Source organism: Haemorhous mexicanus, chromosome 22, assembly GCF_027477595.1.
Source record: "Haemorhous mexicanus isolate bHaeMex1 chromosome 22, bHaeMex1.pri, whole genome shotgun sequence".
Taxonomy (NCBI): Eukaryota; Metazoa; Chordata; class Aves; order Passeriformes; family Fringillidae; genus Haemorhous; species Haemorhous mexicanus.
Window position 1 is genome coordinate 4,421,864 of NC_082362.1, and position 20,187 is coordinate 4,442,050.

The window sequence follows — 20,187 nt, forward strand, 5'->3', positions numbered from 1 at the left end:
GGGAGATTTAGATTAGATTTGAGGCAGGAATTCTCCCCCATGAGGGTGGGGCTGCCCCTGGATCCCTGGAAGTGCCCAAGGCCAGGTTTGAGCAACTTGGGATGGTGGAAGGTGTCCCTGCCCATGGCAGGGGGTGGGATGAGATGAGCCTTAATGTCCCTTTGACCCCAAATCATTCTGTGGTCCTCTGATCACACCAAAACCCTGCAAACACCTCTGCAGTGCCCTGGCTGCCCCCATGCTTGGCCAGTCACGCAAGCTGGGAGCAGCAGGAAATTTGATATAACCTCTGGTTGCTGTGGGTTATGTAGCACCTTTTTTTTTTAAAGGCATGGAAAAATGTTGTGGGTTTTTTATTTCCCTTTTCCCCTTTTTAATAAGAAAGACACTATTGTGAAAGCAATAATTGTTTTGTAGCCATGGGCATTTGAAAACAAACAGGCTCATATCAGGCAAACCCATCAGGCTGGGGTGGGTGCTTTCAGCTTTTTAATAAATGAGTCTGGTTGGTGTTTCAGGAGTCCATTTTCTGAAGAGACCAGGAGATTTTGATGACGTTGGATGTCTCAAAAAAGATGATGGGTGCTTAGCCTTGGAAGGTTCCTTGTGGTGGTGTCTCAGACTGGGTTTCTTAGCTCAGGTTCTGGGTCTGTCATCTCTGGGGAGCTGTTACCAAAGGAAATAGGATTTGCTTTCTTTATTGAGCTTACACCCACTGCCAGAGGAGCCCAGTGCCTCCAGGGGACCTGGGACACCTCTTGTGCAGCACTTTGGCTCATTATTTCCTTCAGAACCTTTCAGGGATGCTGATGGGCCTCCCTGATGGGCCCTGGGAAAGGAGCTGAGGGCACTGCTGCCTTGACAAGGCTGATCTAGAACAGAGGCTGGACAGAGTTAAAGAGTAAAGTAGGGATTTATTCAAAGGATCTCCTCCATGGATCCACCTTGGGCAGCACCAGAGCCCAGCCAGGGCTGCACCCAAGAGGAACCAAAATGGGCACAAAATGCATGACTGGTCACAGGGTCTCTCACTTTTATCAGTTCTGCTCCTTTTGAATATTAATTGGAGTTAATTGTCCAATTCCAGCTCCAGCCCATGCAGTCCCATCCTTCTTGTTTTTCTCTCTCCAGCCCACGTTGTTTGTGCTCTTGGGCTGAGATTTGGGTCATTTTCCTTGGTCCCCAGCTAGAGAAGGAATTGTTTTGTCTCCCTGCTCTGTGCACAGAGCTCAGCATCCCATAATATGAAGCCCAGACCCACACACTAAAGCAGCACAGAACATGAAAAATATAAAAGCCAAAACCTGAGGCATCAGCACTAGCCCAGGATAGGGTTAGTGGATATCTGCAAGTAGCTGGGAAGCCAGGGTGAGGTTGTTTTGGGCTCAGAATTACTCACACAGGAGATGTGTGCTTTGAACCTGCTCCTTTGATTTACCTAATCCTGTAAAACAGGGAGGTGAGAAACCCCTGGGCTGTCCTGGTGCTGAACATGCTGGGAGTGTGCTCCCCTGGACATGCCCCCTGTGGCTTGGCTTGTCCCCAGGCTCATACCTGGGGACACCTCCTGTGTGGGGAGGCTCACACCTGCCAGCATGGCTGCACTGATGAGGTGTCCTTGTGTCATTAACAATAATTAATAATAATAGCAAGTGAGCCTCTGTTTGTTGCCAGAGGAAATGAGGAAGGCAGAGGAGTGGGTGGTAACAGGAGCTGTTGCATCTCTGCTGCTGAGTGATGCCTGCTGATTTCTCCAGCATCTGTTGCTTCCCTCTCCTGGGGAACAACACAAATAACCAGAGGAAAATAAATAGAGAAAAAACAATTATTTTGAGACAGGTTGGAGTGGAACACTTTTCCCTGCACCTGTTTTCTGGAGGCACTCAGCAAATTCACGGAGCTGAGGAGAGCAGCACTTCTCTGCATCCAAATTAAATCCTGGCCTCTCCCTGCAGCCAGGGAAATGCATTTGCCAAAGCAGTTTCATTTCTTTATTTCTTTATTTATTTACTTATTTATTCAGTTGCTTTTGGGCTTCAGTTGCCTTATTATTCAGGGTGATAAATAATGAGAGGCAGAAATGAGCATCTCTGAACTCTCTCCTTGGCTGGGCTCAGGCCCTGCTCTTGTGCCCAGGGATGCTGCCCTCAAAGGTGGGCTGTGCTGGGGGGCACAAGGGGGACTGGGAGAGCTTGGGGAGAGGAGAATTTTAATTTTGTTTCAAAGTCTGAGGGATTTGTCTCATTATAGCAGCAAAAGAAAAACTGGAAGGATTTTGAAAGATAAAAATCACTAAAAATAGAGTGTGGGGGACTTTAATGGCTCACTGGGGTTTTATTGCTGAGCTGAGCTGTGATCCCAGTAAGGCACAAGGCTGGTGGCTGAGAGCTGGGTGGGAAGGGGTGGCAGGGGCAGCCACCCCTCCTTGGATCCTGCTCTGCAGAGGCTTTCCAGGGCAGGGGTGGAAACCTTGACCCTTCTGTGCTCCAAGAAAAACACAGGCACTTTCTTAGGAACAGGCTCAGCATCTCTCATCTCCTAGGGAAGGAAAGAGCTGGAGGAGGTGAACATGACAAAGACAGAGGAGAGCTGGAAGGATTTGGGTTCAGCCAGGAGTAGTGGCTGACCAGGGATTGGCCTGAGCCTGGTGCCAGCAGGGCTGTAGTAACTGGGACAGTGCCAGCTGCTGGCTTTCCAGGCTGGGCACGAGGGTTGTACCCAAAATGTGCTGCCTAATGCTCTGTTTGCACCTCTCCCTCCCCCTGGCAGATGTTCATCATGGAGAAGGTGGAGGGCAGCCAGTGCAGCCTGCACGAGTTCAGCATCACCGGCTCCACCTACGCCCCCGAGGGACAGATGTGAGTGAGGGTCCCCTCCCCTCCCCTGGGACACAGGGTGGCCCTGGGCTGGCAGCAGAGCTGGGGGAAGATGGGAGGGAGGGGTTCATGGCCATGAGCTGGGGAGAAAGGAGGGGTTTCCATGGTGGTTTGCAGTCCTGTCCCTGGGGATTCCCCCTGGGCTTGCAGGTGTTGGGTGATGGGCTGTGCTCTGCTGTTCATGGGGACCAGGGCAGCGTTTCCCTGTCCCTCACATGCAGCTCCTGCCCCACCTGGTTTGGGTGGTGCTCACCCTGGCTCTGCCTTCCCACTGCTCAGCACAGGGGTTCCACACTCTTGGCTCTCCCTTGGTTAGCAATCCCAATAGAACAAGGCCACCTTGAACCAAAGATGACAGATGTGGGGATGGTGATGGATGAGGCTTTTTGCAGCAGAAGGTGACTCTCCATGTTTCTGGAGCCTGCACAGTTTGGGAATTGACTGGTGGCTGTTGCCCCTGTCCTGAGCAGGATGCAGGGTGGGCAGCGTGCCTAGGAGCCACCAGCAGTGCTCAGGGGGACTTGCAGATGGCTCAAACCCACAAGGACAGTGCTCCCTGAGCCCTGTGCCCACAGCAGGGATGGCTCCCATGGCTGGTGTGCCCAGGGAAGCATCCTGCTGGTGGCAGGGTGTGTCTCAAGGCAGACATGGGCAGAGGGGCTGGGGGCTTTTCTCTGAAGTGTTACCACACACATGGGGTTCTCTGCTGTTGTATTTGTTTTTTCCTGTTCCTGAGGTGGCCCCCAGTGTGGCAAAGTCTGGGAAGAAGGCAGATGAGAAGCTCAGCTGGTGGTGGGAGCACTCTCTGCTCCCCTTTGCTTTGCTCAGTGATCCCAGACACATTTGTCAGCATGGTCCCTTCTGCTCATCCTTGGAGCAGCTGTAATTCATCTCAGCCACAGACTTAATTTCATGAATATTTATAGAGCCAATTTGATCCTTGGCTAGGAATCTCCATTAAAAACCGAGCCAAGTCATAAGCTGGTGTCAATCAGTGCATTTCAATTAAAACTGAGGAGGACCTGGGGGCTGAACTTGTGCCTGCCAACCTCTGAAACTCCGTGTCCCCTGCCCTCTGGGGGCTGCATTCAGGGCCACTCTGTTGGTCTGCAAGGTTTTTTGTTGCTCCTGAGTTTTGCTTTAGCCCTGTTCCTGTGTTGTGTATGGAGAGGGATGTGTGGGTGAGGTGTCACAGAGAGAACCCCCCTTCCCCCAGGGCTGGTGGCACTGGAAGGCTTGTTTGCTTTAACCTGGCCTTGGCAGGGGGATATTTCCTGCAGGACCCTGGCTTTGCTCCCACAGCCCCCAGCCAGCAGCCCCTTTGCTGATGTTTTTCCCAGCACGTGGGTCTGACCATGCAGGGACTGCTGACGATGGGGCTGTAACCTCCATCCCTTCCCAGCAATTCCCAGGGGATCCCGTGCTGCACAAGCCATGCTTGCTGTGTCTGCAGCTCCCTCCTCCACCCACTGTCCCTTCCTGTGAGCCCAGGGCTGGGCAGCCTCTCTGGGCAGGAGCAGAGGCTCTCCCTTCCCACTCACAGCCCAGTGTGGCTTTGTCTCCCTCAGCAAACAGATTTTTCAGATTTTCTTGGCTGCTCCGTGTTTTCCGCTCCCGAGCTGTAACAAGGGCTCCAAAATGTTCTTTCCATTGGGAACCAACAGTGGAATAAGCTGATCCTGGTAAATGCCTGACAAATTGTTTTTCCAGCCAGCAGATGACCGGCTGGGTTTACACAGCTCTAACCTGCAGTTACCTCTGCTGGAACCAGGAGAATTTTTGATTTCCTTCAAAACCACTGCTACCATTCCTACCACCAGGAGAGGAGAAGCATCTGGCTTGCCTGGAGTGTTCAGGGCTGCTCCTTTCCGTAGCAAAGAGCTGCTATTTAGGAAGCAAAGATCACAGTTCAGCACTTGCTTGGAAGCACTCACAGCAGTGCAGCTGCTAAAGTTCTCTGCTGCTCCTAAATGCTCCCCTGGGTTCCCTCTGGAGTGTGAAACAGCATCACAGGGAGGAGAAGGGACTTGCTGTTGGTTCCACAGCTCCTCTGGATTCAAAGCAAATGGGAACCCCTGAGGGGGTGGATGTTAGCATGAATTTCTTTGCCCCTTTCTGGTCCATCACCTTCTTCATCAGCCTGTGAGCAGCCCCTGCTTGCTCCTTTGAACTCCTCTGCAGCCCCCCTTGTTCTGGGCCACTTGCAGAATTTATTTGCCTCCTGTGATATTTTATTTGCAATTTAGTGCTGCCCCATTTAATAAAGTTCAAAATGTGAACCCAAGGATTTATTGCCAGCACTGGTGCTTTAACTGGGCTTTTGCTTCCACTTTCACAAGAGTGATGTGTAGGCTCTATATCCCCCTAGGAGGGATCTTTAGGGTGAGCTAACAGTATTTGAAGGTGTGAACTGGTGGGAGGCTGTGGGGGTTGTGTGGTGGTTCCAGTTGTGGGTTTCTCTGGGTCAGGATTGGAGGCACTTGAGACAGTAGCTCATGTTCAGACTCAAATGTTTATTATTTCTTATCAGTAACACAGTCTCACTATGGTGAGTTGGGCAGTAGGCAAACTCACAGTAGGCACAGAATGGCCAACAATCTCTTGGTACAAGGTCTTTTCAGACTGAACTATCCAATTAAGAACTGACACCTGGATTATTTCCCTTTTAACCCAATAACTGATCCCACAGAGCCCACAATGGGGACTTTTCTGCCCAATTACAAAATGCCACCCAAACCCATGGAGAAGGAGGAAGAAGAAGCATGAAGAAGAAACCCAGGACAGCACCCTGTGCCCTCCATCTTGCTTCCATCCACAACATACTAAAAATCCCAGAATCTATTTTTCTCACCAAGTGACACACCTACACTGCTCTCTATTATCTATTTCACACTTTTGTGGATTCCAGTCTATTCTGGAGTTTAGGAAACTTTCTCCATGAATGAGGGTCAAAGTCAGTGCTGCCCTGGGGGTCAGGGCACCCCAGAGCAGACAGAGAAATGTTCCCAGTGCCCTGGGTTTCCCCATTGTTGTTTCCTGCCTGCAGCCTGAAGGACGAGCGGCCGGTGCAGTGCGGGCAGTACGACGGGCTGGTGGAGCTGGCCACCATCTGTGCCCTCTGCAACGACTCCTCGCTGGACTACAATGAGGTGTGGGGGCACCAGGGCCAGGGTGGCACGGGGGGGATGCTCTTGCTGTGCTTCAGGGCAAAGCCAGTAGAGTTTGTCCCTTGGGATCCCCTTCCCTGGCTTCGGCTCATCCCCAGGGGATGCTCTGGTGTGGTGGGGGCAGCAGCAGTGTGTAGAGGATGTCCTCTAAAGCATAAGCTCTTTTTTTCTGCCTTCTAGTCCAAAAAAGTCTATGAGAAGGTGGGGGAAGCCACTGAAACAGCCCTGACGTGCCTGGTGGAGAAGATGAACGTCTTCAACACAGACCTCAGCAAACTCTCCAAGGTGGAGAGAGCCAACGCCTGCAACTCAGTGAGTGGGGAGAAGCCCCTGTGACCTGCAGCACTGGGGGATAGGAGGGAGAGGAGGGATTGAGGATGGCTGATATTTGGGCAAATAAACACTTGCAATGATCTAAGGGACTGATTTGGCACAAGGATGTGATTTCTGGGCTCTTGTGGTGAGCTGTTTTTGGAACAGTGGCCCCTGGGGGCTGATGCCAGGGCCTTGAGGACCAGCCTACACGGAGCTTTGGAGCAGGTGATTCCTGAGGCTCCAACTCAGTCCAGTCCCTGCTCAGGCAGCAGAGACCCTCTAAATGATAGCCTGAGCTCTGGCTGCAGATGAGGAAGTTTGGAGTTATCTTTGGGTGCCCAGTTTGCACTGAGCAGCCACCCTCCAGCAGGAACCAAAGCCTATTCCCCAGAGCCTTGCCTGCCCCAGTGACATTTGCTCCTTGGAAACATCTATTTTTGACATGAAAATATCTTGTGCTGACTATTCCCCTACTCCAATGTCTCCCTGCTCTCCTGGGTGAAAACACATTTTATTTTGGGTCTGTATTTCCTCTGCTTTAGATCTTACAATGTCTTCCCTTGCTCAGAGGGCTCTCTGTTCAGCATTTTCCCCAGGATAGATCTGTGCAGGCTGTAATAAATCTCCTGACTCCTTTCTGATAAGGAAAGCTTGTAGCTTTAGCCTTGTCCCATCCTTCCTGGCTCCTGTGGCTGCCTTTCTCCTCCCACCCCAGGGGCTCAGCAGGGTTGTCAGCCAAGGCAGAGAGCCTCAGTGTCCCTGGCATGTCCTGCTCAGCCCAGTGCTGTCCCTGCAGGTGATCAAGCAGCTGATGAGGAAGGAGTGCACCCTGGAGTTCTCCCGGGACCGCAAGTCCATGTCCGTGTACTGCACTCCCAGCGGGCCTGGCAACAACTCTGCTGGCAGCAAGATGTTTGTCAAGGTAGGGCTGAAGCACCTGCAGGGTCCAGCTGCCCCTCACACACCCAGCAGCATCTGGCCCTGGCTGCACAGGGCAGTGGTGATGCTCTGCAGCTCCTCTCACACTCTGGGGAATGTCAGAGGAACTGCAGAGCATCTCCTGCAGTGCTGGAGGAAACTCTGGGCTGCCTGGGGAGCCAGGATCCAGCAGGTAGGCTGGTGGGGTCAGGTGAGTCTTTGCCATATTGATTAGGGAAAAAAGGGGGTGAGATGGTTTGGAGGAAGGGAAAGGTGCTGAGTGTGCTGGTGCTGGGGCAAGGGAGAGCTGCCCTGGTGCAGAATTTGGGCACTTGCCTTTATTAAAGGCTTGGACCCTCCGGATGCCAGTAATGCCCAAAGGATGATGTCCAGTTTTCCACTGTAACCAGAAATAAAATAGTGTTTCATAGGACATTTTCTTCCCAAGAGAAGAGATGTGGTGGAATTTCTCCCCGCTGACTCTGAGAAGATTTGGATATTGTTGTTCCCACTGGGAGATTATCTGGGTGGGTGAACTCTGCCCTCCAGGGCAGGCTGGGACCCTCTGAAGCCTCTGGATCTGTGGCCCTGGGAGAGCTTTTTAGGAGGTGCAATGGAAGGATTGCAAGTTTTATATTAACGAGTAATGTCAGGGTTCTTTGTAAGGTCAGGAGGGCTGGGGTGAGAGGCTGGGGTGCTGAAGGACATGTTTTCCTGAGTTGCCAAGGCATCACAAGCATCCGCTGAGTATCCCACATTTTTTCCCGCACAGATTTACAGCCCTCATCCCCTGCAGGTCGGAGCAGGGGTCTGTGGGGTGGGGTGGGAGTATTTTGGGAGGATATGCAGGTTGTGCAGGAATCAGCTGGCTCTCCAGCAGAACCTGCTCTTGGTGACCTGGGTGTGATCCCAGTGTGTTCAGTCAGAGGCTGCCATCTAGTGCCCTGAGCCACGGGGCCGGGATGTGTGCTGGAATTCTGGGGAGATTTCCTCTGCTTTTGCCCAAACTTGGTGCCTTCCCTCCCTCTGGCACTTCCTGTGATCCTCCAGCTTCACCCCAGCCCCTGAGCCCCGCTCTCCTCCTCCGCAGGGCGCCCCGGAGAGCGTCATCGAGCGCTGCACCCACGTGCGCGTGGGCACCGCCAAGGTCCCGCTGACGGCCCCGGTGCGGGACAAGATCCTGGGCAGGATCCGGGACTGGGGCATGGGCATGGACACCCTGCGCTGCCTGGCCCTGGCCACCCAGGACGCGCCCGCCCGCAGGGAGAGCATGCAGCTGCACGACTCGGCCGCCTTCGTCCACTACGAGGTACGGCACCCCAGCTCTGGCCTTGGTCTCTGCCTTCCTTGTTTCCAGAGTTTCCACAGCTGTCCCAGCAGTATTTTCCCTCTGGTTTCTCCGTGGGCAGTGGAATGGCTCATCTACTCTGCAAACCTCAGGGGCTGATCTGAAGGATAACAAGCCTCATCTCATTGAGCATGTTTTCCTCTGGAGTGACTGCTGAAAGGGCCTTGGAGACCATTGGGAGGGATGGGGAGGAGGGGAGCAAAGAGAAAACGTGTGAGGAGGAGCAGAGGGATGAGAGCATCCATTGGATTGGGGCTGTAGAGTGCATCCATGGAGCAGTTGGTAGGAAACCTCTTGGAAGTTTCTTTCCAGGGGAAATCCCTGTGAAGCCCAGGGTGGGAAGTGGATGCATCCCAAGGCTTAATGTAGGTCTGGGGTGTGTTCCTCCCTCCCAGAACAACCTGACCTTTGTGGGCTGCGTGGGGATGCTGGACCCTCCCCGCAAAGAGGTCACCTCGTCCATCGAGATGTGCCGCAAGGCCGGCATCCGCGTCATCATGATCACCGGTGACAACAAGGGCACGGCAGTGGCCATCTGCCGCCGGATCGGCATCTTCTCCGAGAGCGAGGACGTGTCTGGCAGGGCCTACACGGGCCGGGAGTTCGATGAGCTGCCCCCCGAGGCGCAGCGCCGGGCGTGCCGCGAGGCGCGCTGCTTCGCCCGCGTGGAGCCGGCCCACAAGTCCCGCATCGTGGAGTACCTGCAGTCCTTCAACGAGATCACGGCCATGGTGAGCCCTCGGGGACACCCTGCCACCCCCTGTGCCCTCCTCCCTACCCTGCTCAATCCTATTGGAGTATTTACCAATACAGCCGGACAGGACGTGCCTGAGCTTGTCTGGCCCTTGGTGCTGAGCCAAACAGCGGCACTGTGGTGTTTCACCCCAGAGACACTTTTGGCTGGCTGGGTGCTGCAGCTGGGCAGGTGGGAACAAGTCCAGGCATGCAGGAGCTCTGGTGGCTGTGGGATGGAGCTTCCCTCCATAACAGGGGCTGCTTCTCGGGTTTCCCTCTGCTGGAGAAGCTTTAAGGCGATGGTGAAGGAAAGGAGTCGGTTCTGATGGAGGGTTTGGATCCAGAGCTTTATTCTGGCCCACAGGCCTCTGAACCCAGCAACAGCTCCAACAGAACTCCCAAACCGTGTGGTTGCTGTTCCTTTTAACCCCGGGGAGAGGGGGAGGGAAGGGGTTGGAATCCCACCAACCAGGTACACAGAAGAAGGTCTTAAGGGACAGAGGACACCTGGGTGGCCCAATGCCCCCCAGGGGTAGAGGGCATCCTTTGAATCTGCCAATCACTGCCAATCCGTCTGGAATTCCAGGACTGACAGACAGTACTCAGCAGGGGTCAGGGTGTGGAAAGGAGAGGTGATTGACACACCTGGGGAAGGAATCTTCAGGGAGAAACCTGGGGTGTCTGAGGCAGACCATGACATCACACCACAGCACACTCCCTTGCACGCTTACCCGCGGCTGTGTGCAGACAGGTGACGGCGTCAATGACGCTCCGGCGCTGAAGAAGGCAGAGATTGGCATCGCCATGGGCTCGGGCACGGCCGTTGCCAAGTCGGCTGCTGAGATGGTGCTCTCTGATGACAACTTCTCCACCATCGTGTCGGCCGTGGAGGAGGGCAGAGCCATCTACAGCAACATGAAGCAGTTCATCCGCTATCTCATCTCCTCCAACGTCGGGGAGGTCGTTTGGTGAGAGCCTCCCACAGCAGGCACCATGCTGCAGTGGGGGGACATGTCCCCTGGGACAGGTGACCTGCAGGCAGCAGCATGTGGTGCCCAAACTGGTAATCCCAGGCACCATGTCTCATTCCCCAAGGGCAGAGATTTTTACTTTTTTTTTGTAGTTTTACAATCCTGCCATCCTGCAGGACCCGTTCTGTCAAAGTATTGCCTATTTAAGCTCATGCAAATGCCTGATCTGGGTGCAGATATTTGTGCACAGGTTGCTGTCACCCAGTCACAGCTATCCCTGCCCCTGCCCATCCCTCTCCATCCTCAGCAACATCAGCACAACCTTGGGATCATCCTTTGCTCTTGCATTTCAGCATGGGTGTTTGTGCTGGGAATGGGAACCTTTGTGGCCTGGGGACATCAATAGTTGGGTTACAACTGCAAAGCAAATTTTTATAGGAACAGAAACTAGTTTTAGCTGCAAAATTCAGTGCTGGGCTTCAGGTTCCTTATTAGGGTCTGTGAGTTCATCTGCAGGACTTGGGGTGAATATTCAGTCTGAGGCCTTGGATCCAGATGCTCTCTCCCCCTTGCATGACGCAGAACCATGGCTGCCAGAGCTTGTCTAATTTCACATCTCTTTTTTTTTTCCCCTGCAGTATCTTCCTGACAGCCATCCTGGGCTTGCCAGAGGCCCTCATCCCCGTGCAGCTGCTGTGGGTGAACCTGGTGACCGACGGGCTGCCGGCCACCGCGCTGGGCTTCAACCCCCCCGACCTGGACATCATGGACAAGCAGCCCCGCAACCCCAAGGAGCCCCTCATCAGCGGCTGGCTCTTCTTCCGCTACCTGGCTGTTGGAGGTGGGTGCTGCTGGGTGGGTGGGTGGGTGTGTCACGGTGTGCCTGGGTGTCCTGGGCTGGGGTCTGATGGAATATGACCAGTATAGATGGACAGGATGTGCCCGAGCTTGTCTGGCTCTTGGCGCTGAGCCAAACAGCAGCACTGTGGTGTTTCACCCCAGGGACACTTTTGGCTGGCTGGGTGCTGCAGCTGGGCACGTGGGGACAAGTCCAGGCGTGCAGGAGCTCTGATGGCTGTGGGATGGAGCTTCCTACCCTGGAGGGGCTGCTCCTCAGGTTTACCTCTGCTGGAGAAGCTTTAAAGCGATGGTGAAGGAAAGGAGTCGGTTCTGATGGAGGGTTTGGATCCAGAGCTTTATTCTGGCCCACAGGCCTCTGAACCCAGCAACAGCTCCAACAGAACTCCCAAACTGTGTGGTTGCTGTTCCTTTTAACCCCGGGGAGAGGGGGAGGGAAGGGGTAGGGAGCCACCAACCAGGTACACAGAAGGAGGAATTAAGGGACAAAGGACACCTGGATGGCCCAATGCCCCCCAGGGGCAGAGGGCTTCCTTTGAATCTGCCAATCACTCGATGCCCTTCTGGAATTCCAGGACTGACAGACAGTGCTGGGACGGGTCAGGGTGTGGAAAGGAGAGGTGATTGACACACATGGCAGGAAATCTTCAGGGGAGGGACCTGAGGTTCTGAGGGTAAACCCTGAAGTCACAACACAGCAGGGGTCCCTCTCTGGTGCTGGGGTAAGGGTGTCTCTCTTGGCCACAGTGTACGTGGGCCTGGCCACAGTGGGCGCAGCGACCTGGTGGTTCCTGTACGACGCCGAGGGACCGCAGGTCTCCTTCCATCAGCTGGTGAGTCAGGAGGGAAACAGGCTGGCAGCTGGAGAGATGGGTGAGGGTGTGCATTCATGTCTTGGAGTCTTTCACCTGTCTTTCCTCTGTGTTGGTTGTAGCATTCCCAGATTCCTAGTGGAGAGGACAGTAATTTAAACCAGAAGCAAATTCTCTCACTCGGGCTGTTTTCAGCCTTGCATCTGCCAGCCACCAGCATAGTAGGGAAAGTTTCACATGCAGAAGGATTCAGAGAAGATGAAAGTAGCTTCTGTGCCTCATCCCATATTGGAAGGGATCTGTTCTCACATTACATTATTGCAGCTAATGTGAAAACTGCAGGGCAGGGGGAAAGCAGGTGCTGTCACATCCCAGTGGCAAGTGAAATGCAAGATGGATTTCTGATGGAGGCACGTGTGTGCTCTAACTCCTTCCTAACTGCACCTGAGAGCCTCAAAGCCGCTGTCCAGCCATGCCCCTAAGGCCCAGCCCCAAGAGAAGCTGGGTCACTGCAGGCACTTTATTGGTTGCTCTGACCCATGGGATCTTTAACAACACCCCAGTTCATCGTGTGCCCCCCAACCAGTCGACTCTTCCTCCTCTCCTGCCTTTCCTGCTGCTCTGCCATGTATTTACCAGCAGTTTCCTGTGCTGACAGAGGAACTTCATGAGGTGCACTGAGGACAACCCCATCTTCGAAGGAATTGACTGTGAGATCTTCGAGTCGCGATACCCAACGACGATGGCTCTGTCTGTGCTGGTGACAATCGAGATGTGCAATGCTCTGAACAGGTGTGCTGGCCACAGGGCTGCTCTCTTTGCTTTGTGCATGACTGATTTTGTCTCTTTGAGTGTCTGTGGGTGGGCTGAGGGCTTTGCTTTGGCTCAGCAGAGCCGTTCAGAGCATCCTCACAGGGGAGCACTGGGTTATCCATAGAGGAACTCCTCCTAGGCAGTGTGTTGTGGCTGGGAGCAGTGAAGGAAGGACTGGATCTGCATTCATTAGTGGTTTGGTCATTAATGGTCAGCCCTAATCCATGTGTTGCTCGTTGTATCCACATCCAGTTTGCAGCAAAGCCTGGAGATGAAAAGCCTGGAAAAGAAAGGATGTAGCATATGGCCTTGATGTTGGAGGGAAATGAAATTCGCAGCGTGGGCAGATGCAGGGAGGTGTCTGGAGCTAACGTTGTCCCCTCACTTTCACAGTGTCTCTGAGAACCAGTCACTGCTGCGGATGCCACCCTGGCTCAACCTCTGGCTGCTGGGGGCCATCATCATGTCCATGGCTCTGCACTTCCTCATCCTCTATGTCAAGCCCATGCCTGTGAGTGCCCTCTGTCACCTCCCTGTGCCCTCTGTGGACAAGGACATCCTTGGAGCAATCTTTGGGTTGGGAAACTTCTGGGATGGCTGTTCCCAGAATGTGCCCTCAGGTCCCATGGAACCCAGCATGGAAAACAGGAGTCATTCTGCCCCATGAGCCAGGAGTACAAAACTCTCCCTATGGGCAGTGCAAAGGCTCTAGATATCTCCAGAAGGTGGTTCAGCCCTTTAGGAGTTGTCTCTTTTGCAAGGTTGGGGGTGCCTTGGTTGATGCCCCAAGATGCTTAAGATGAAGTGTGTTTCTGTACCCAGGAGGTTGCATTGTCCCTTGTCACCTGCTGAACACCTGTGACCACATAAACACACAGTCCTACCTTGTGCCTCACTTTCCCCATCTGCAGGAGAGGTGAAGACTATAATTCTTTACTAATCTTGGCCAAGACCCACCTTGTATCATGACAGATCTTGAAGAAATCCTCCTGTTTGGGCTGTCTGGATGCTCCCTCTTTATACCTGTGATGACCCTCTCTCAACCTTTGCCACACAACAATGTGATCCTTAAAACAACAAAATATCCCACCTGCTTCCCTAGTGACATGTCCAACTCTTTCCACCCTGCAGCTCATCTTCCAGGTGACCCCCCTGAGCTGGCCACAGTGGGTGGTTGTGATGAAGATCTCCCTGCCTGTGATCCTGCTGGATGAAGGACTCAAGTACCTTTCCCGCAACCACCTGGATGGTGAGCATGGTCTGCACCCCCCTGGGATAGGGTGGCTCTGTGGCACTTTGCTTGGGGTTCCTGGTGGTTTTGTGGACCCCTAACTCACCTCCTCTGCTCGTGTGATGTCTGCACCTGCACGTTCACCCACCTTTGCTGTGCAAAGGGGCTTCTCCTGCTCCCTCCCTTCCTGGTGCCACGCCTGGCAGAGCAGTTGGTAATTACATCTGCTTGAAATGCTCCCTTTGGAGCTGGAGCAATTGATAAACTGCCACAGGTTATTAATTCAGCTCCTCTTGTATCTCCAGGAACTGGATCCCTTTGCTTCTGAAGCAAAACAAATCAAACATTGATTTGTAACAGGAACCTGTAGGGGGATACAGTGTGGGTAAATGAAGGTGGTATAGAAGGTAATCTTATCCCCAATGAGTGCAGCTGGACCAGTTACTAAAGATCAGAAGCAGGCCTGATCTTAACAGGCCACACCTGTAGCTAATAAGAACAAGTGGTATAAAAGAGTGGATTGGTGGGGTCTAGAGTGAGAGGAGTTAGAGGATTGCTGCAAGGACTGGGAATAGGTAGTGTATAGAGGAGCTGCTTGTGAGAAATATCAAGGAGGTAAGAAGCTCTGGTGATGTGAAATCCTTGCACTATAATGATGTTAGAACTTGTGATATCTAAGACAACAAGAACCCTTGCTTTTTTTTCCTCTCAGATTTCCACCCCTCTTTGTCCATCCTTATTTTGTGTTGGCATTCTTTATGCTGATATCAACTGAGAGCTGAACATCTTACAAACTGGTTTTAAACTGGCTGCCCTTTGCCAGCCCCTCTCAGGATGGAGCCCTTGGCACAACCAGAGGAGAAGCAGCTCCTGTGACAGTGGAGCAGCAGTTCCTGTGTGCTCCTGGGCTCTGTGCTGTAAATCCCAGCATGTCTTTGGGCAGCCCTCCAAAGGGATGATATCATCTTTTCTTTCATTTCTTGTAAAAGGTGTCGCTGTGGGGGATATCTCAGCACTGAGTTAAGCCCACAGGTTTTCCCAGGGGTGGCTGCCCAGGGCTGCTGAGCAGTGCTGTGCCTGCCACAGGGGTGGCTCCTCTCCAGAAAACAGGATTTATTTATTCATTTTTTTGGGGTGAGCTTGCCCTGACAGTGATAGCAGGGAGAAGAGCAGGAAGGGCACTGTCCTTGCTCAGGGAAGCTCTGGGGGCAGATGAACAAACTGAGTGTGAGGACTGCATTTCCTTCCATACCCTCACCTTGCTCAAACCATCTTTTCACCCCTTAGGCAACCTGTGTCAAAGCAAACCCCTCTTTTTCATTTCTCACTGTAATAACAACCCAGAAAATCTGTGCAAAGCCACTCTTGCCTTTCCAGGCTGAGGGCAGGTCTGGCCAGCCCTGCCATGGAGGGCTTTGGGGCAGTGTAACAGCTGTGTTTGGTTTCTCATGGAGCAGGGCTTTGCAAGTACCTGGAAATATGGGATGGGAAAGTATTGCAGGCAGGGAATGGTCACAAACAGATCTCCCTCCCCATCAGTGAGTCCTGGTGTGCAGGTGGTGCTCATGTCAGCCTTTCTTCCTGTGTTGAGCTGATGCAGAGACTCAGCAATTGCTCAGACAAACAGAAATGCAGGGTTCCTGTGTTTTACAAACCAAACAGAAATTGTTTCTAGCCCGTTTTCATTGTTTCATTTCTCATCAGACACCCAGGTCTGTTTTATCCCACAATTATAAAACTGTAGCAACAATTCTCCAGCCTGGCACCGGGCTGGGGTGTAGGAGAGCTGGTTCATGTTGCATCCCATGCATGCCCTTGGTCTTCACTTCATAACCTGTGGTCTGAGGCTGAGTCTTTCTCCCACGCTTTGTATTTCTCTATAAAATCTCAGCACTGTTGGAGGAAGGGCTTTTCTTTGGCTCTGCCTGCACAGCTCCAAGCACTGTGAGGTTTCTGGTAGGCACACAATCCTCTCAAGTGCCATCACAGCAGCTCAGTTTTCTCCTCCCATGGCACACTCTCAATGTTTCAGGTGCTCTGAGCTTCCCTCATCCCCACAGTCATGATGCTGCTGATGCTCATGGGTTGCTCTGTCTCATGGATCCAGGGTTTCCCGGGCAGCTCTTCTATCACAGCTGTGTGGCAAAATCATCACACTTGAAAGAAGGAATTGAAACTCTTCATCTTCCTGATTCCTCTGGGCTTTGAAAAGCAAAGGAAAAAACCTCCAAAAGCCACTTTTATGTGTGGTCTTGTGTTTTTTTTTTTTTTAACCAGGTATTCTCAGGACAGTAAGACCCAAGTGGAGCGGGGAGCACCAGTTGAATACCTGCAAGACTCCAGAGCAAGGGTTGGCTTCCTTACCTGTCTCATCCCTGAATGCTGCATCCCTGTGCTTCCTGCAGTCTTGTGGGGACCTGCTTGGAATGTGTCTGGGTGAAGAAGGCTTAGCTATAGAACAGAGATACAATAACAGAGCCAAGATACTCTACCCAGACAGGATCTCCTTTCCCACTGTGGTCTCTGTGTTTTGCTCAGGCCTAGCAAGCCTGTGAAGTGGCTGTTTGATGGCAGGTTTGGCCAGGAGCCAGGCTAGCACTTGGTCTTTGCAAGACAGTGCTTGGGAATGGTCTCCAGCATGGGATCTTCCAAGGGATGGCTGAGGGTATTCAGCTGAGGAATGCAGATGTATAGCAGTGAGTTCTGCTGACTCAGGAATTGCATGGAAAAGTTTCTCCTTTGAGATTTAGATAAGTTGTGTTTCTATTATGCTGGATTTTCCTTGTCCTTGCAGTGGCAGAAAGCTGAGACTCTTCAGGTCTCACTGTGGTCTCAGTGCTTTACATTCCTCTCCCCATCACTCTGCTCACATCCTTTGCATATCTGGCTGCCTTCATTGCTCTCTGGCCCCTCTGAGGTTTCTGCTGTCTCAGTTTTGGGAGGTGATGAGAATGTGCACAGCTGAGGTTGGCTTTGTGTGAGCTGCAGACGTTCTGGTCAGGAGCCATGGAGCTGTTCTCAGGGGTCTGTCACACACTGACAGCTCACAAGGGCTCACCACCCTCATGGATCCCTTGCTGTAGTATCTTTAATATTTTCCATGCTCTATGCATTCAAGTGTTTGTTCTCTCAGAATCCTGAGGCATGCAGGAAGAAGGTTTCCAGGCATCTGTGCCAAGGCCTTGCAGAAGTCTCTTTGTCTCTTTTCTAAGTGGTTCTCAAGAAGTACCAAATATAGGGAGGGCACTGAGAACCCCAGTGCTCATGTTCCTCTGTGCAGCATCAGCCACTGGTGAGGTCACCCTGCTCCCTTCCTGCACTGTCCCTGCAGCTCCTCATGTTCACCATCCCAAAGCAAACCCCTCACAGGTGTTGGAGTTGCTGCTGTGGTTGTTCTCAGTATGATGAGCAGCAAACCCTGTCTGGGTACTGAGCATCACCATTTCTCACCTGTGCTGTGGTAAAAGCAGGGGCAAAATCACAAAGCAGGTGTTTTCTGCCCTGACAGCAGCAGGGCCACTGAAAATTGGGAGTTTGGATGCACAGGAATTGACTTAGTGTCTTTTGTGGCAGATTAGCATTTAGGCAGCTGTTTGTCCCTGTGCCAGTGAGGACAGCAGCCCCCAGGGTCATTTTGCAGGAGGTGCAAGATGGTGGCAACCCCACCCTGTTCCTGTTCCCTCTCCCATGGCAGCCAGGTGCCCTGCAGTCTCCTGCCACTGCAGCTGATGTGCAGCTGAGGTTGCTCCCTGGGGTGAGCATCTCCACCACCGAGGGAGCTTTGGGCACTTCTCTGCAAAGCTGGCATCAGCTTTAGGCTTCAGCATCCTCTCAGAGGAGAGTGGCTGGCAGAGGTGGCAGTGCAGTGACAAGTGCATCACACTCCCTGCCAGGGGCAGATGCAGCTCTGTGTCTGACACAACCCAAAATTTGCAGGGACCAAAATCTCCATGTCCCAACACAAAAAACCCTCCAGCATATAGCAAAAAGGAGCTGTTCACCCTCATTTTCCCCCATACACCTGCACCTGGGTACGAGGGAACCTCCTGAAAGTCCCCCAGGAGCACAGGAGCTGCTGCAGCTGCCCATGTTCCTGCAGAGGAGGCAGGCATCCCTCTCCCTGGCACGCAGAGCGGGGAGCGAGCGCCTGCCCTTGTAGGGAAATCTGTGCCTGGAGCTACCTTGGCTGGGTGCTGGCAGAGGAATGTGTCCCTGTGGGCCAAGTATTCCCTTGAGCTGTGGGATGCTCTGCAGGAGAGCAGTGCTGCACCTTCCAGTGCTGGAATATCCACACAGGATTTTACAGCTCTGCTGCCTCTCTTTTTGTATTTATTTCTCTCTCTCTCCTGCTTTTCATGTGTGTCCATGTGTTGTGCTTTAGAAATGGAAGAGCAGAGGGAAGCTGCCAGTGTTGCTGCCCTGGTATTGCAAAGGGATGGGGGGACAATTTTCCTTTTGGTTTTCTCCTGGGGTCCAGGGTCTCAGCTGAAGCTCAGGGTGCCCTGCTGTGATGGGGGAGATGTGCAGTTTTCAGAGCTACAAGGGCTGCAGCCTTTCCCTTGCTGAAGGAGGTGATCTGGGCTGGCAGTGGGAGCCTGCATCCCTCCAGCAGGAGGGAACAGGAACCTGTTGAGGAAAGTCAAAAGCAGTAAGGAAAAAACCTCCCCAAAAGCCTCAGCTGTCTGGGGGGAGCAGAGCTTGGAGGAGCTGAGCTCACATTGTCCAGTTGCTGGTTTGCAAGTGCTGGAGGGCTGTGACACCCCTGGTGTGAGGCAGCATCCAGAGGGACTGTCACCATCCCATCATCCCTGCAAACATGTCCTGCATCCCCCCTGCTCCTGTCACCTGTGTTAGGGAAGGACAGATGGACACTGGCATGCAGGGACCTGCATAGGTGGGAGCTGGACCCTTGGCTGGTAGAAACACCTGACTCACTCCATGCCAGGATTGTGTCACTTTAGAGACCTGAGAACAACTTTGTGAAGAGCACCCACTGTGGTTAAACTCTGCAGCCATGTCCCCTTCCTGTCCCTGCCTGCCACATGCCATGGCATCTTCCTCCCTGTTTGCACAGCCATGGGGTGATGTGTTTAGGGGAAGTGCCATGCTTGGCAAATTACTACTGGTGTGTCACCCAGTGGGACTGTTCAGCTACTGGAGGAGAGGGAAGAGAGGCTGCTGCAGTGGGGAGGAGATTATTTTGATGCTTGCAGTGATATTTAGTACAGTGCAGTTGCCAGCATCCCTGCCTTACACCAAAGCCCGTAGTGTCATCCAGAGGGATGCTGCCATCACAGCAAACCATTTAATCCCAGCACACAAGAGCTGGGCTCTGCAGCCAGCACTGGAAAAAAAATTTGGCAGAAGTTGCAAAAAAGCCTTTTCCCTCTGTCTTGCCTGTTATTTATTAATTCCCCTGAAAGCTGTCGGCACCAGGGCTGGCAGCAGGCACAGAGCCCCGCGGGTAACCCGGGCAGGACCCTTATTTATCAAGGGCACAGGAACAGCAGTCCCCAGTGAGATGTATTTTGTGATGTGTGCAGTGATGAAAGAGAGAGAAATACAGTCAAAAGATTTGTGATAAGGGATTTTTCCAACTTTCCTTAGCAAGTGCTGCTTCTGGGTGGGTTTTTTTAAGGAAAAAGATGTGTTCTGAGTAAACCAAGCTACCCCAGGCTGGAGGGCAAGCTGCTGCCTCAGGGATCAGGGACACTCCTGTCAACTGCTTGAAAACTGAGGATCTAGTTGCTGTAAGTCAAGTTCTGGCAGGGATTTTGAGGCTGCTCAAATGGAGTTTGAGCTGGTACCATCACTTTCCTACAGGCCATATGTTGCCTGTTACCTTCCCTGTCCAACCCTATGCACGTGGAGGGAGGGAGAAGGTAAGAGGACAGCCCTGGGACAGTGGCTGTGATGAGTAGGTTGGTCCTTGCCCATTGTTTTGAAAGTATTTATGGGTGTAGGTACATGGGTAGTGTGTGTAAGTGGTGTGAGCCCATGGAACAGTGTCCATGTCTCTGGCTGCAGCAGGGCTGGGGCTCTGGGGTGGTGGGAGGATGCAGTGAGCTTCCTCCTCTCTGAGCCACTGCTTTTCCCTGCATAATGCCTCATTGGGAGCAGTAAGGAGGGATCCTGCCTCCTCG

At 52.9% G+C, this 20,187-nt stretch overlaps 1 protein-coding gene across 4 annotated transcripts in view; it reads left to right on the forward strand.

Moving 5' to 3' along the window:
• The window catches only part of ATP2A3 (ATPase sarcoplasmic/endoplasmic reticulum Ca2+ transporting 3), a 57,155-nt gene that overhangs the window by 31,774 nt on the left and 5,194 nt on the right, over positions 1–20,187 (forward strand). For 2 of the 4 annotated variants that reach the window (XM_059865624.1, XM_059865626.1), the window contains exons 9-21: positions 2,770–2,858; positions 5,923–6,025; positions 6,224–6,355; positions 7,155–7,280; positions 8,367–8,585; positions 9,020–9,355; positions 10,107–10,327; positions 10,969–11,171; positions 11,936–12,021; positions 12,659–12,792; positions 13,207–13,324; positions 13,945–14,062; positions 16,322–16,394. In XM_059865624.1, coding sequence (XP_059721607.1) covers positions 2,770–2,858; positions 5,923–6,025; positions 6,224–6,355; positions 7,155–7,280; positions 8,367–8,585; positions 9,020–9,355; positions 10,107–10,327; positions 10,969–11,171; positions 11,936–12,021; positions 12,659–12,792; positions 13,207–13,324; positions 13,945–14,062; positions 16,322–16,394 — 1,958 coding nt within the window. Of the gene's footprint in view, positions 1–2,769; positions 2,859–5,922; positions 6,026–6,223; positions 6,356–7,154; positions 7,281–8,366; positions 8,586–9,019; positions 9,356–10,106; positions 10,328–10,968; positions 11,172–11,935; positions 12,022–12,658; positions 12,793–13,206; positions 13,325–13,944; positions 14,067–16,321; positions 16,395–20,187 lie in introns of all 4 variants that reach the window. The other 2 variants (XM_059865627.1, XM_059865625.1) reach the window with 2 other exon arrangements.